The 17398-nt window shown below is 41.5% G+C and overlaps 1 protein-coding gene across 1 annotated transcript; it reads right to left on the bottom strand.

Annotated features, from left to right (window-relative positions):
* Positions 1 to 994: 994 nt before the first annotated feature.
* hepacama (hepatic and glial cell adhesion molecule a) lies at positions 995 to 7700 on the bottom strand. The gene is made up of 7 exons (XM_079271368.1): positions 7546 to 7700; positions 4861 to 5208; positions 4275 to 4556; positions 2722 to 2812; positions 2388 to 2455; positions 2149 to 2219; positions 995 to 1736 (listed from the first exon to the last, which is right to left on the bottom strand). The coding sequence occupies exons 1-7, from the start codon at positions 7640 to 7642 to the stop codon at positions 1368 to 1370; spliced, it is 1326 nt and encodes a 441-aa protein (XP_079127494.1). The 5' UTR covers positions 7643 to 7700; the 3' UTR covers positions 995 to 1367.
* Between the last annotated feature and the right edge of the window lie 9698 nt (positions 7701 to 17398).

Genomic DNA, 17398 nt, shown 5'->3' on the forward strand with positions numbered 1-17398 from the left:
GTACATATTTTAACCTTTTTGGTCTTTATATTTCATGCTCCCTGTGTGTTTTTGTGGAATGGAAAAAAAACAAAAACATGAACTATACTGAGGATAAAAAATAAACCCCATATTAAATCATTAATCAATCTTGTGTATGGATACAATTGCCATATACTGTAAAGCCATTTGTTTATTTCAAGGAGTCCATAATCAAGAAGAGTCTATTTATAGGAATCAATTGCAGGCTGCATGATTGCGTTACCTGATTGATATTCACTGTTAATATGAACTGACTAAACATGATTCACTTAAAGCCTCCCCTTGAAGTTAATCATGCTCATTTTTTGTTTGTTTATGATTTAGGTAGAACTGTGGGTTCAAGCACAGCTTGATCCTCATTGACCTTGTCATGTTAAGTATTGAGTATTGGAAGATTAAGAGGTGCTTTCTCATAGTCACCCAGTTGCTCATGGATGATGTCTTCAAGTAAAGCAAAAGGACAAAACAGTGGTAACACATCAAAAGCATGAAACTAAACTTTGCACAATATACTCCAAAATGCCATATGTCAACTGCAACGTTTTGTCGACTAAAAGTGGTGAAGTAAAATATATTTACCAATAATTCTCCCCCTGACACGTGTGCATTGAAAGCAATGTGTTGGCGACACCTAATGGACTAGAAAGGAATGACGTGTATACTCAAGAATTGCAGAATATATTCAGCTCCCTCACAAAGACAAAGGAAGGTAAAGCACTTCAATATTACTGGGACACTGATAAAACATAATGAAATAATACTGTAGAAAATCCATCAATAACAGCCTAAAATGCGTGTCTTTTAGCAGAGTTGTGGTGGAGAGTTTTACAGAATTCATAACAAACTACAAACTATTTAAACTGTTTTTATTGCCGTAGGTTATACAATGACCTAATCTTTAATAATAATACACTTTGCAGTTTAATTGTTCAAAAAACAACAACCACACCCTACTCAAAACTATTAACTTACATATGTACAGGTACTTATCAAAAGTTCACAGGAAAATTCATATTCATCAAGAAACTAAATATATACCAGAGCTGTATTTCTTTTTACTGTCAGAGCATTCTATACATGATATACTAATATGCCCGTGGACAGAATATACTTTTTTTTCTTGTGAGGGGATATTATCAAAAGACTAGAGAAATATTGTGCATAGCCATAGAGAAATAGATGATCACTAATGGCATATGAAGTCAAAGAGTTAGCTGAAAGTGAACTCATCTCTTATCCTATACTGCATCAAATCCATTATCCTGGTGGCACGGTGCGACAGAGGATCAACAAACTACACACATACTTTACACATCACAGTGTGAAAACATACACCAAAGCAGCTGTCACTGCTGTGATAGACAGTGAGTCTGATCACAAGTGTCTGGGCACTCGGCCTCGACAGGCAGGTGGCTGCTTGGGATGCCTACTGGAGGACGGACTTTTCTTATCGGGCTGAAACTTCGTGGGGATGAACCAGGGGAGTGAGCAGGTGAGCGGACAGGGCGTAGCGGAGGACCCGGAAGGGGTTGTGGGAGAGGCTGTGCCAGTGGAGAGGGGCTGTGGGGGTATCTGCGTGGGGCAGACCAGACGGGCCGCTCAGTTCTGTTGGAGGAGGAAGGACTAGGAAGGACTGGAGCATACATAGCAGGGATACTCATTTCTGATTGGACGGCCGCATTGCTCGTGCAGTCTTCCAAATGCTCCAGAGTCTCCTGAAAGAAGATGAAGAAGAGTTACAATGCCCATCAGCTGTGATTATCATTTTAATGAAGCCATCATTTGTAAATCAACTGACGGGTGGCAATGTTGGTCTGTCTGTCGATTCAACAGGTCCATAAAAATCCTGAAATATCAACGAATTGATCAATTGCCATGCAACTTTGTAGACAGACATTCATGTCCCAAGGAAAATGAATCACAATGACTTTGGTAATATCCTGACTTTACCTCGAGCACCACCAGCAGCCAGCAGGTTGACATTTCTGGCATTTAGCTCAAAGCACCACTGTGCGTGAGCCTTACAGAGCCGCTAGCATGGCTGTAGACTCTTGTTTCATTGTAAGGCTGTCAATGACATAACAGATTCTGTATGGCTTTCTTTTTTAAAATAAAAGAGTGACTTACATCTTCGTTGAGAACATAAAGAGGCATGGGACTCCTTCGACCAAGCGTAGTTGGTTTGGGAACAACATCAACTGCAAAACATTGTATGTGTATTTTAGTATTGACATTCTGACAACAAGCTAACTTCCTACTGTGTAAAATCATTGTGTCTAGTTGTAAAGGTGAGTTACCATATTATAACAAATCGAAAGGTGTTTTTACACATTTAAAGGAGATGATTAAATGTATTTCTTGCTCACCGTCATGGCCATTTTCACTCTGCTCCAAATAGATGGGCGCTCTTTGGGGGACAGGTCGATGCTTCTTTCTGCAGCAGGAATACAAACACATACAATCCTTGCTGCTAAATGGCAGTTACAAGCTACAGGTCGCTGTGTTTATTACTTTTTCACAAAATGTTTAGAATGTAATAAAACTGTTGAGCTGTACTTGAGATTCTAGGCACACCCTCAAGTTCAATATCAAAGCCAATGAGAGAGGGAGAGAGAGAGAGAGAGAAAGAGAGAGGGGAAGAAAGAGAGGGGGAGAGAGAGTAGAGGGGAAAGAGGGCCAAGAAGAAAAAGTAGCTCTCACTTGGATGGTTTCCAACAAGCGCACACTGTCACCAGGGTGATTAGGAGGAATATGCCCCCGGTGGACAGGATGATGTATAGTGAGCTCCGTCCTAAACCAGAGTGATATACAGAAGTAGACAAGGACACAAAGAAAAGAAAGATGGAGAGGTTTCTGTCAACAAAAGCAGGACAATGCAGTTTTGCTTTCACCTGAACCACTACCACCTGCACTTCACATATAACTTCAAAGCTTTATCTGCTTTACAAATGTGTTGTATGCAAAACCTCGGTCAGTCTATTGCTATTTTCTCTTTGACAGTGGAGAAGTAAAGTTTGCAGGATCAGATGAAGTTATGTCTTCATGAAAACACAATTTTTAATTTGGAACATTCTGTTTTCTTTCAGATAAGCTGAGAATGAAATATAGCCAGGATATGCAACATGCAGAACTTCTTCTTTTTTTTTTGTTACATTGCTTGCCAAGTCGTTTGAGTGTGCTGGCATGAATAAGGGGCAGTGAAGTAGCACATTAGGGCAGTCGCTTTGAGAGTTTAAGCAGTGCTGCTATGCACGCAGAGGGAATAGAAAAGAGTGTGAGGGCTTGTCGTTGTCTCTTCATGCAACACATAGTACAACAATAATGAAGTCAGGATTACTGAGGTCCACTGAGGCAAAGCGTTCTCCCCACCTGCCCTCTTCTTCTGCTCCCCTTTCGTTAATAACTGTCCATTCATTGGATTAGACGGCCTCTCCCTCTCTCTCAGCCTGACATGTGGCCCTATGCTGGCAGCCAGTAACAACCGCTCTGGGCCAACTCTGCTGCACTCAGCCTGGATTTGCACTTGTTGTAAACAACATTGTTAGCGAGACAGGCATGCATGTGTACGGGTCAGCATGAGATGGTAATTGCTCCTGTCAGCAACTGAAAGATTGATGGTCGTTGAACAATGAGCCAAATACATACAGTGTTTTCATGTAGGTTGGTATTTATTAGAGCGAGAAATATAAGTACACAGTACTTAAGTGCTGTGCTTTTTTATGCTTGTACTTAACATGAGTATTTATATTTCCCCTTCACCAGATTTCAGAGGGAAATATTGCACATTTCACTCCACTGCGTTTATCTGACTGCTTTAGTTACTATAGTTTGCAGATTTTTCATACAATCATTTTATATCACAAACATATTATCACGTCATTAAAAATGATTCGTTCTTATAGATTCAACTTTGTGTTAAAATATTGAAATAAAATCCATCTCAACATTAAAAGGCTGCTTACACATTGTTGCATAAGTAACAATAATACAATATCATAATAATAACACTGACAAAGTCACTCTGCATCTAATTTGACACTTTAAATTATTTTGCTGATCATAAGTCTGTACTTTTACTTCAGTACAATTTTGAAAGCAGAACTTGTACTTGTTATCTTTCCCAAAGTAAAGGATTGGAATTCTGTTTTCCACCTCTGCTAGAAAACCCATCCGATGTCACTTTACCGTCATCTCTTCATCTCTGATGTAAACTTGTAAAACTTGAGATCCTACAGGTGTAACATGCCACCTACTGTAGACAGTGAGCTTGACAGGCATGCTCTTCATGCTGCTGATGAGGTTCTCCACTGTGCAGGCGTAAATGTCATCGTCTGAGATCACAACGCGCGAGATGGTCAGCACCTTTTGGTCAAGTGAAAGCTGCAGACGTGTGTCATTGGTCAGCACCTGGCCTCCCTTTAGCCAACCGTAGATGGGCTTTGTGCCGTTGTCGTGGGAACAGTGGAGGTTAAAGTGCTCGCTGTACTCCAGGACAGACGAGGCCATCATCTGGATGTAAGGTTTGGACACGGGGACTGAGGAGAGGGTGACAGGACAAAGACACAGCAGGGCTTGGGATTGAATATTCAAAGACATGAGAGAGTGGTTGACCTCGAGCTATACGACATCATGATACGATGAATCCTAAAAAGAACACCACTAACACTGTGAATCACTCTGTATCGTGATCGGAATAACTAAACTCCTGTATTGCAGTTACACTCTCTAGGGCAAGATAACGTTGATATTGCATTGATATTCATAAGCTCACCACTCCTCTCCTTTATTGAGCTATGTGTGAACGCGGCTCTTTAATAAAAGGAAGGTCATTCTGCATACCATCCACAGTGAGCTCAATGTAGCGCTCTCCAGTGAAGGTGTCATCTGTGATGGAGATCTCGACTTCGTACGCCCCTTCGTCGGACAGCTGCAGGTTGTGAAGCAGCAGTGATCCATTCTCACACACCAGGATACGGTTGCGGTACTCTGGCCTCAGGTTCCCTATGATGTCTGTTCCGATGGACTGCACAACAGTGATAGGTTTCTCTTTGTCTCTCTTTAGCTGCCACTTAATCACAGGCTTGTCCAAGCTGCTGCTGGAGTAGCTGACTGACAAGAGGGCCTCTCTGCCCACCGTGCCCCTCACCACCTGGGTTTGGCTGGTCACGTTCACCCCTGACACCTCACCTGGACAAAAAGGCAAAGAGACGGCAGTGAGGTCTTGAAATGAGAAGAAATAAGGGGTTGTTTGGGGACACAGAGCACCAGCGAGCAAAGATCAGACAAATCACTGGAGTTACAGCAGAGGACACATTCATTACTGCAACACTAATTACTACTATTACTACAAGAGCAGCCATAAATGAATCCGAGCAGCAAAGAAGCATGGATACAATGACCCTGTACAATAACAAAGCACATTTACGCAGTGTAAGTACAACATTAAGGAACTTAACTTCTAATTTTTTGACTTAATAGCTTCCACCACTGCTGTATTACAGAATGTATTAAAGTCTGTACTTTTTACTCCATCTATTTATTTTCTGCAGTCACTTGTTCATTTCCAGTATCGACTTCATCTGCAAAACATTTTGTACAAGCCAAAAATTTTTTTGTTATGAACTTTGAACTCCCTGCCAGTGTGTTGTTTTAACTGTTTTAAATAGTCAAACCACTTAAAGCATCAAAATACATCTTACATGCTGACGCATACATGATGTTACAAGTAAATGTTATTTTGTTGTTAATTGCTGATTTACTTCACTGCTCATTTTTTGACAAAATCATCACACTCACGACACAATGCAAAGATGCAAGAGGATCTAAAACATACAGTGTGGAAAACTCTGCACACCGAGGTCCAATGTAAGCATCCAATTTTTAAATCAAATTTTAAATGAACACTTGCTTTCAACCTGCATTGAAATAAAAAAAAGAAGAGACACAGTAACAGTCCACTGAAACACTGCTTTTTCAGGAATTTTTCCACCGCTGCTGAAAACTTAATATTAAATATCGCTTTCTATGTAGAATCCACTTTTTAACCATTTTTACATTCCATGCTACTGCTTTGAATGGTTTATTAGGTGTCATTAGGTGAACATTTTTCTCTACAAACTATTTGAATGAAACTTGTTTCACAGGTATTTCATCCATAAAAAAGTACTTGTTGGATGTAAGCAACAAAACATTTAATACAATTCAGACTTTGTGTATACCTTGACGCTGTAACAAAGGGCCATCATAGACCTTTGGCCGAAATGTGTTCTTCTTGGTTACAGACTTGAATGTGCAGACACGTTGCTTTTCACTAATCACTGATCTGTTTCCCAGAAACTCCCCCCAGGAATTCCTCACGACCCCTCATAGTGAACAACTAATACCCTAATTTTGATTTGTGTTCCCCAATTATCCTCCACCTCCCATAGGGGGTACAGGGATAAGGTATTACAGTGTGAGCCACATTTCATCTTTTATAAAAGAGCCCTGTCTTGGAAACCAACGCTGCAAAGCTATTATGTTCACAGCGGAGGTTCCTATAACTCAGCTGTGGCCGGACACACGGAGGTCTAAACATTGGCTGCGGGCCTGCGAGGGGCATCCCACTGTTAGGCCCCAGTGATGGAAAGATCAACCTAGAGGAGAGGGAGGAGACAGAGAGTCTGCACTGTTCACTATTCTTCGCAGTGAGGCAGTTAGCAGGGCATCGCCTCATTGCCGTGGTAACCATTTGGTCCGCCTGACAGGGGTTGTCAAGGCGATAAGACAAAGGGCACGATTGTTGGAACTAGTTTCCTCCGTTGAAAAGAGCGAGAGAGCGCCAGAGAGGGAGAGAAAGAGAGCGAGTCTTTGTCACTGGTGAAGTTGGAGATAGACACTGGATCCAGTGATTCTACCAAAACTCACCTGGTTGGGTAAACTGTGTACATGGTACGGTCTTTAAATTAAATCACCACATTTTTAAACCTAAATCACCACATGCTAAACTTCTGCCATCGCTTCACCCCTCAGACGGACTCCTCCAACGCTTCCCACACTCAAAAGAAGCCGACCCATGCCCTATTCACCAGCGCTGCACACAACTTGATATCATCACACTTAACCTACACGTCCCCTTCTTACACACCTACAATGGACACTCCAGGCTCCTTTGAGCTCGGGATGGGGGCCCGATAGCGAGCACCACCCATGAACGAATCCATTGTGTTGCCAATCCGTGGAACACAAGGACAAGAAAAAAATAATTGTTGACGAACTTAACCTGGATTAACTTCACTTCAAACAAAGCAAGAATTTGAGTTTTGATCTTGACACAATGAAAGTAACCAAAAGACTGTAAAATAGGACAATTCTAAAAGAATTTTATTTAAATGATAATTACTGAGCCCATGTTAGGTTTTCTTTCAGAATATAACAAGTTGATTTAAATGCATTTGATTTGTTAGCATCTGAAAGACAGCGGAGTGTCAAGGAGATTATTTTACCCTCTAATCTCTGGACAGCCTAACAAATGTTTGAGCTTACCTGTGAAGAGAAGGAGGAGGAGGCCAACGAGCGTCAGTAGCGGAGGAATGTCAGTAAAACTGTCGCCTGTAGAGGAGCTCTTCCTCTCCACCTTCATCTTGTGTCCTGGGCAGAGTCTTTCTCCCACTTAGTGAGCATAGTTTATCCACCCTGGGCACGTCCTGGGTACGCCTGCCTGCCTGCAACGCTGGCCTCTGCCTGGTCCCACTGAGCCCCACTCTCCTCACAGCACCCCAGTCACAGCCAACAACAGCCAACTGTGTGTGTGTGTGTGTGTGTTTGTGTGAGACAGAGACATCGTGGAGATAAACTCCTCTCTTCTACTCCACGCTGCCCTTTCAGAAAGGAGCTCAAAAGAAATAGTGTTTGCTTTTGTATGCAGTTATTTATCTTTTATTTTTCTAAAGCTTCGTGGAACAAAATAAGTGTTTTTTTTATGACATAGTAAGTCAACCATTAAGGGGTTAAATTCAATATTGAGTTCAGCTAATTTGCAAGAATTCCTGCTGGGGAGAACTACTGTACTTCAGCTCTAAGAGGAGCCCACTTAACGCTCTGAAATGTCTGAGTTTGAAAAACAACTCACTTCCCCCCTCTTTGGCCCACTTTTGTCACATTGTGCAAACTCCTGTCTGGACTGGAGCCTCACAATAAACTCACAATTTGTCAGTGGGCAACCAACCCTGCAGTTGACCCACACACAAGCACACACAGCCTTGAAGCATTTTGCTGATAGTTGCCACAGTGCCTGTCAGGTGTAGGATCCATGGTGATATATACCTGGTGGTGAGAGCTACATAATAATGAAAAACAAGAAATAAAGGAAACCAATGAAAATATGTTTTTGTATCCACTTTGTCCTCTAGGTGGTACAAGTGCTACATTCAGCCAGTGAAGTGAAGGAGGCAATGCTTTCAGAAAAACTGCCATCAACGGTGTCGGCCATGTTTTGACATCGAAGTTATGGCATGAAATACATCAGGTGCTTCATGACAGTGAAAAACAGCGTCTCAGTACAAGTCAATATACAATGGTTTGAATTAACTCCGGACCACCAATCTAACTTCTAGTTCAAATGTCTTGTAAACTGGAGTGTTGCCTTCAGACATGATGTCATGTAAAAAAAATCCCACATCAGTCATTTTCCACTGTTTTTTGGAGATTAAGGCTTACATGCATTGTTGACTCAATTGCATAATAAATCATCTCTCCCACTTAAGGAAAGCGGTCTTTTGTCTGGAGTATGCTTCTTTTTTTTTTTGTATTTTGTTTGACAACAAAGGGAGGTTTTATGCAGAGGGGGAAGCATGGTAGATAGAAAGCTCCAGGAATGTGGGAACAGATGCTGTTCACCACCACTCTCCCAAGCCTCAGACTTCTGTGTAGTGGGCCATCAAAGCCGAACCTCTCCCCTCCACCTCTGCCCTCGGTAAAAGCAGCACCTCCCTCTTCCTCTCATCTTCTAACACACTTTAAATCAAGGGGGACTCTTTCCGCTCAATACAGAGAGCGCGAGCACAGAGGTTTGGGTGCTCGTGTTACGACAGAAACCATTCACCATCATGTTTAATCCTACAAGACTGATGTCATCCTGTGTGACTCAGACATACAGATTTGATCAAATGTATCTTTACAATGTGAAGCACCATAATATCACATATTCTGAACGTGACTTCTAATTGGTGGTAATACATCAGTTGATGCAGCTGTGGCATTGACACTCTCTCATTAGCGCTAAGTTGTGTAACCTATTGGTATTAATGATAGTGTGTCTCTTACGATGGCGATGCCAGTTGCATAACCCCTGGAAAGCAGCGCCCCCTGATGTTTGCCTTGGTTTATTCATCTCTAATTATCACCCAAGGGACCAGAAAGATCTTTTCTCTCTGACAAGCTGTCTGAGAAAGAACACAAACCAACCAAGCAGATCTTTCCCATGATCGACTCTTGAAAGAGTCCATGTACAGCTTAACACGCTGTAAATGGGACAGCACTATTATTATTATTATTATCTGCTTCACCGTGGCAAGTTTAAGGCTACCATGCACTTTACAAACTCACACTCGCTTCATTTGACCAAGTACGATTTTCATGTATTTCTTTCTGGATACCTGTCTTCGCCTTCACTCTCAGAATTCAGTTTGAAGCACAAAGTGGCAGTGGAAGTGGCTTTGCAAAACCACCGAGAGAGGGACTGATGCTAGTTGTCGACAGCTTGTGACACAATCAACAACGCCTGTGTTTGTGCACGAGAGAGCTTATGAGTGACTTGAGTGGGATCTGCATACCAAAGCATGGGTTGTGCTTTTCCTGTGTGAGAATGCATGTGCAGTTTGAGTTTCTGCTGAGTGCTGTGTGGCTCAGATGTGTGTAGGTGGGCTGAGTGGGAGCACTGGGTGACTGAAGATGCTCTTGTCTGTTTCTCATCAAGTGAGCAAGACTGCCTGGCCAAATGAAGCAAACGTTGTGTTGTTTTTTTGTGATTTAATTAACAGCCTTATTGCAATAAAGGCAGACCAAACGAAAGATTGCAAAAACACCGAACAGTTGCACACATCACTCAGTGGTGTAGCTGTTTAGAACAATGCACTTGTTGATAGGATGGAAACATTTTATATCTGAATGCATCCAAGCTCTGCAACGATGAACAATCTAATTATTTAAATGGCTCTGTATAATAGCTATTATTGTGAGTAAAAAAAAACCCAATTCATTTGTCTCGTGTAATTGAATGAATGAATGAATGAAATTTATTTACAGAGCGCTTTTCACAGACATAACATCACAAAGTGCTTAACAGAGCAGAAATTTAAAAGCATAAAAAACACAATGTGACCCTAGGGTTAATAAATTACATACACAGAGAAAAATAAAAAAATAAAAAATAATGAAAAATAAAATAAAAATGTAAAACATATTTTAGGAGCAGGTCTAGGACATGGGTTTTTACTCAAACGCCAGCCTAAAAAGGTGGGTTTTGAGCTGTTTTTTAAAAGTATTCACAGTATCTGCGAGGCGTAGAGTTGCAGGCAGAGCATTCCAGAGCCTCTGGGCCACTGCCTCAAAGGCTCGGTCACCACGGCTCTTAATTGACAGTTGTAGAATGACAAATGCGCAGAGATATTCACAAGATTCCTTGTGCTAGAGAGCCAAACATGAGACAAAACATTGCTTCTGCTACATGGAAACTGCTCTCTCCAATTAGCAGCGCTGCTTATGTTGCAGTGACAAATGAAAAGTGAGACGCTTTGGCTGCTGTAATGAACACAAATCTCAACTTTACTGTTGAAGAATAGAGATGGAGGTGACATATTACATAAAAGGTACTATTTCAAACAAATGCTGAACCTGAATTAAAACAGACATTTCATATTTAAGGTGGATTTATTTGTGTAATGACGTGACTCCACAGCAAAGTTCAGCAAGGTACTATTCAATTATTTGTAAAGGCCGATTACTCGTCAGACTTTGATATGGGAATTTCACACACCTGATTTAACATATGTCAAACAAGTCAAAGCCACCAACACAACAAAAGAGCATATGAAGCAATGTCTCATAAAGTGAAGCTACACCAAATGCGTCTCGAAAAAAAGTGTAATTACTGCATGCTTACTGTTCTGGAAGATCAGATTTATAGGAAATGCTTGAAAAGGTGAAAGGAGAACCTTCTTATCCTTAGAAAAAGAAAATCGAGGCAACTGCAATCTGAATAACATAACTTAGAATAAATAGAACATACATAGCAACTTCTCTTTTGGTGTTTTAATCATTTTTGTTAGCAAGTCAAATAGGTAAACGGTAGTCAAGATACAAGCACATTGTAATCCAAAACAACAGATAATTTAAGCCACTAAATACGCAAAGTCTAATTCTGATGCATACAAGGTTTAATTAAACACAGATGGTACGAAGTGATCCATCCAAAAAAAGGTCTGTTTAGCATTTAGAGGACATTCATTTTCACATTCACAGATCATCATCTAAAAACTAGCACACTACCAGAAGTTTCACAAGTACATGCAGCGAGTTGCACATTCGGGGTCAAAGACATCCGTACTGATGAGACTGCTGAAGAAGCAGAGAAGGAGTGTTAAAGTTCACAAAATTCACAAAACACACCCTCAAAACTGTCGGTTCAGTTTCTACTGCTAATGTGTGTTGAAAAAGAAAACTTCGGGGGTGAAAAGGTGTGCCTGGAAGCCAGCCCGCCTCTTTCTCTTCATCCAGGTCAGAACAGGGGCGTCACTGCTCTGGCACGGATGTGTCGTCTCTCTCTACTGCCCCCGATCCTTCTGTCTCTAAAAACAGAAACAGGCAAGGCGCAGTTAAACAGTGCGTAGCCTGGAGAGAGCAGTTAAACAGTGCGTAGCCTGGAAAGAGCAGTTAAACAGTGCGTAGCCTGGAGAGAACAGTTTATGTGTACACTCTTATCGTCAAGGTTAGAGACTCCAGTGCATAGCCACAAACTGTAAGGTTGTGGGTGTGTAAAAAACACACTTGAAGAAAACTTTATATTGAGTTGCTACTTCAGGAAAATTAATTCTCAAAGGAGATGAAACTGACCTTTTAAAGTATTTTGCAATGCTGACATGACCTAAGCTCAAAAAACCCAATTCTGTTGGCGGTCTCCCCCAACGGGAGGGAATGCATGGTAGCAGTCTGACAGGTCCATTCATTTTGCTTGGCTCCCTGAAGCATATACTGTACCTAATGCACCTGGAGCTATAAATACATCTCCGACAAAGGATGCAAGGCAGCCAACAACTGGGTTAGGGAGAATCACTGACGAGCATCCCTTGTGTCAGCCACATCCCCACAGAAAATGCTGCTTTGTCTTAGAGAAAAAGGTGAACGTTTGAGGGCTGGGGAACTAAAGCTCTGCCTACTTCTCAAAAGAAACTATCGAGTGAACCTGTTTGAGAAAAAAAAACGACCTGATTTGAGTGGATATCTGATGTACATATATGTGGCGTTCTGAGTAAAATGTTATACTGTTTAATACTATGAGGACTTTGTCTCCTTTTCTCCTTCTCAGAGGAACAAATAAAACATAAAATCGAATCAAAGTGCAACTTTTGCTTGTGTGGAAACAGTAGACGCCCTCGGGGGAAAACATTTTTGGACTAAAAACTGAATTCTGAAACCATGTTCTTGTTCACAGTTGCATAAAATACAAACCAGGAAAACATGTTTACCATCGACAGAATCTAACTTTCCAGGTCAACTGAGCTCTGACAAGCGTCTTTCCTCTCTAGCGATTTAACAGCATGTGCACAAGCAGATCCATTAATAACCGGATAACTAATTGAAAGATTCAATCGTCTGTTGCTGGAGACCCTATGTGGGAAGTAAATGAGTCACACACTTATGTATCGCATTAATCACACGTAGGATAACCCATAAGGGGCTCTAATGGGTGTGTTTGATTATTTATAGCTTTTAAATGGTTTCTTCTCCAGTGTGTATGATGGTTAATTATTTTATGTTCTTGCATGATGCGTTTGGCTCTGAGAAAAGCTTATCGTCACAACATTTTTCTCCTAACATTAAAATGGGACACCTGAAGAGGTGTAATGCTGAACCAACAACATGCAGAACATACTATGCTATCCTATTCAGCTTATATATATGATCTTAAATTGTTTTAACTCTAAGTCTGTTTACAGTCAAAGGAGCAGCTTATGCTCTCCCTTACCTTTCGTCACCGACTGTAGTTACTGTAGTTATCGTCCTTACAGTCAGTAGCCATAATGTCCTCTTTCACGGCATTATGTGAGCTAGTCTGATCCCATGGTTCTACCCCAGTGACCTGTGTCCCCCTTGCTGCTGTTGAGCTCACCTCCTCCGCTTCCGCTTTGTCCTCCGGCTTCATCTTCTTACGGGTCATGTGTCCACGGAAACCAGCCTGGATCTTTGCAGCAGCCCGGTTGGCCTCGGGGTCATCCAGGGGGATGTCCATGATGTCCTCCTCCTCCTGGGGCCGGCTGCACTCGTCCTGCAGAGAGGACCAGAAAGTGTTAGTCTGTCACAGCAGGGTGGCATATTACATGATCATATGAGGTTTTGCTTTTTTTTCTGGAACATTGGTGGAAGAATATATCCCTCAACAGATTGCGATACCGTGTTATTTTTTACTGTATATACTGCAGCACGATCTTTTAGACAGTGAAGGGATGTGTGCTTGTTGCCGAGTGGCTCACCCACTTCAACAGGGCTCTCTGGAGGTCACTAACCCACATTGTGTCTCTCCCTTTCTCCTCTTGTCATATAATAAATTGATGTTTGAGTCAGCCTATTTCGTAATGAATCTGCTGTCTTTTTCTTTTTTCACCATGGAAAGGTTATTTTTTTAAAAGACATAAAAGAGCAGACATATGGATTCCCAAACTGAGCGACAGTCAATGATTATAAGATCATTGATCATTGTATGTTACACAAAATAATGCAATTTATAAATCGTAAAAAACAAGACTGGTGGAAATGATAGCTTAATTTTTATGATTTATTTAATGCTAATTCTTCTTAATTGCCGAAAAATGATGAGCCAGCGAAAATGCTACTGTATAACACCAGCAGCTCACTCAGCGACTGAAAGAACAGCATCGAATGTCCTAAAGGAAAGATGGGGTGGGCGGAAGAGAAATTCTGGCTTGTCATGAAGTGTCAGCGAAATAGCGCCAATGCTGTTGACAAGTTATGCAAACACCAATTCAAATGATATGCCAAACACATTTCAGTTACACACCATGCTTTGCTTAAGAAACGGATTGGCATTTCACACAAAGGAAACCCACAGAAGGAGCCTACTGTCATCCCACCGCCTGCAGTGCATCACGTCTCCAGTGAAACCCCTCCAGTGTAGGAGTTTGACCACCCACCTGTTCAGCCAGCATTCATTAGCTTCTCTGTCTGACTGCTCATTGAGCAGCCAGAATCCATCTTTTGTGCAGCAGCAGCAGCAGAGATGCAGGTTTGCTGCACTGCATTTTGCTGGCTACACACCTCGTCGGGGGTCTTATCATTTTCAATCTCCTCAGGGTCCTGAGGGTGCTGACAGAAACTGATTTGAAATATTCTGAGGCGAATCTCATGTAATATTATCCACTTATGATGAAAAAAGTTTGGAAACTGTGTAAAATACAACTTTATGTGGTCAAATCTTTGAAAAACTTAAAAACACAATTATTTAAATGGTGAACATAATATATTTGAAAGAAGGAAAATAAACACAAATGGCAGGATGACGTTTAAGGGCAAACAAACGCTCGTAAATACAATCAGCAACTGAACTGCGGTAACCAATTCACCAAACTGATTCGTGGTTTTAAAAAAAAGGATCATCATAAAGTTAATCTGAAGCTTCTACTTACATTGTGACAGTCCATGTCTTACTCTCAGAGATGATTTCAGTCTTCAGGTGAGTTGACCTAAGTATGACTTGTATGCTTCGATTTCTATGTGGACCAAGCAAAGCTCTCTTTAAATGAGTCTCCTGTATCATACAGATGCCTCACTGGTCTTACTAACAATCACTGTACATGTTCAGTAACACCCGCTCACGCACAGAGTGAGAGAGAGAGACATACAGTCAGAGAGAGAGGAAAGGGAGAAAGAGGGAGGGAGGAAAAGAGAGACCTCCTACAAACATGACAGCATTTGTTCCATCTTTTCAGTCCCATGAAGGCTGCTGACCTACCGTGCTCACGATAACATTCGCCGAGCACAGCCGGAAGAATCCACGAAAGTAACTGAAACTGAATATGTCGACGATTGCATTGATTTAAAGTTCGACAGTTTTGACACAAGTGAAACTGATGAGTTACACAGTCTGTCAGATATGAATTGTGAAACCACAAAGTGACGACCACATGCACTGAGCATCTTAAAAATTCACAAGTTTCAGTATTACGACAACAAACTCCACAACTAAAAACAGATGACGGACATATAAATACTATGTAAAAGCCAGATGGTCATAAAACAACGATTGCTGACTTTCAAATTCTACTAATAGCGTGAAAATAAAACAGTGCAAGCATCTTGGGCTGTTTTACACTAGGAGGTGTTATACATTTATTCGAGGCAGAGTGAGCTAACAATCCTCTCCATCCCTCTGATCCCAGCTGGTATGGCCGCCCACACTCTTCTGCCAGCCTCAGAGACAAGACGGAGAGAGAGAGAGAGAGAGAAACAGAAAACATCCATTTATCTGAATTATATATCTGACACACAACGCTCTCCTGCTGGTTTACTAACCAGTCATACAATATGCTAAGTTATCCTCACACCTAATTTCACAAAGCTGACGTGCTTTATAGATCAATACACTGTTCATTTGAGAGAACGATAACTACTGAAATTTGCTGTCATCAATCATGGTAGGATATAATAATGAATATATCTAACACGCTATTTATTGTCCTATGCTGAGAGTACAGGAACAATAGAAAAGACAAGACAAGGCATCTGACATGCTGCAGCTTGGTCACTGTTAGGATAGATGGATATATAGATAGATAGATAGATAGACAGACAGACAGACAGATAGATAGATAGACAGACAGACAGACAGACAGACAGACAGATAGATAGATGGATGGATAGTTAGATAGATACTTTATGGCCTATATATTGTACAGTTTTGTGGTAGCTTTGTTTCAGTAGAAATAACCACTAAGCAGGAGTATACAATACAGCACTCTACTGTATGCAAAAATACAGAAAGTGCTGTTTTACTGTTTAATCACTCATTAAAAAAAACAACTGCCATTAAAGTTAGATTACTGAGATGGTGCCTAGCAACTATCAGCATCACCATCTCCTATTAATTCCATGATGACACAAAGAGCGAGCCGGATGGTGAGGGGTTACCATGGTAACATCCTTAGTACCCCCCCCCCCCCCGTGTGTTTGCAGCCTCGTTGGTCCAGACAAACCCGACAGGGCTAACTGTGACGGCAGTACAAGTGTTGAAAGGCGTTAATTCATCAGACAAATCATCCAGTCTGTCTTTTATGATGATAGATTACTGAATCAACTTTCAATCTGTGGAGGCTGTAGTGGCTCCCAGGAGGAGAGCGGATCTGGCACCAACAAAGCAACACTATACAGTGAGCATGCGGCAGAGCAAAGGCCTCAAACAGCTTATGGTGAATTTAGACACAGAAACTACAATGTCTGCACTGCATTTCGATGTCTATGACTCTATGATGTTTATTAGAGCAACCACTTGTCAAAAAACTATTTTTGGGGATATTTTCAATCACCTACCCCTAGAGGGTCCAAGGGGAATAAACTGAGGGCCACTGTTGATCACACTCGTCCTTGAAGGGTTTATTTTTAAAGGCTACCTGAGACAGAAATGGGAGCAGTCTGAAACTGTATGAACATTTATTCTCAGCCTGCTGATACAAGTAGTGGAGATGTAGTGAGTTGCAACAGCCTCTATTAAAAATGGTAAACTATCAGGGCTCTGTTTTCATGACAAAAATGTTCATCTATAATGTTCAGGCATATGTGTGAAATATGATGCATCACTGGTGCATATATTCCGTATTGAGAAGAAGCATCAAATCTTTACCTTGTCACCGCTCAAGCCTTCAGGCTCTGTGGAATCCTTTTCCTCTCCTTGGTGACTCGCAGCTGGCCGATCTGCGCTGCCCTCTTCACACATTGCATCGCTCTTCTTTTGTACTTCAGAATCAATCTGTCCTTCTTCTACAAGGTCATCTGCTTCTGAACGTCTCTCTTTTTCTACCACTGCATCCTCCGGCTGTGACTCAGGTGTTCTCTGACCCTCCTCGTTCTCCTCTGGTAGAAGTTGTGCACTTGCCTCTAAAGTTTCACTGTC

The sequence above is a fragment of the Melanostigma gelatinosum genome (assembly GCF_949748355.1).
Source record: "Melanostigma gelatinosum genome assembly, chromosome: 7".
NCBI classification, from domain to species: Eukaryota; Metazoa; Chordata; class Actinopteri; order Perciformes; family Zoarcidae; genus Melanostigma; species Melanostigma gelatinosum.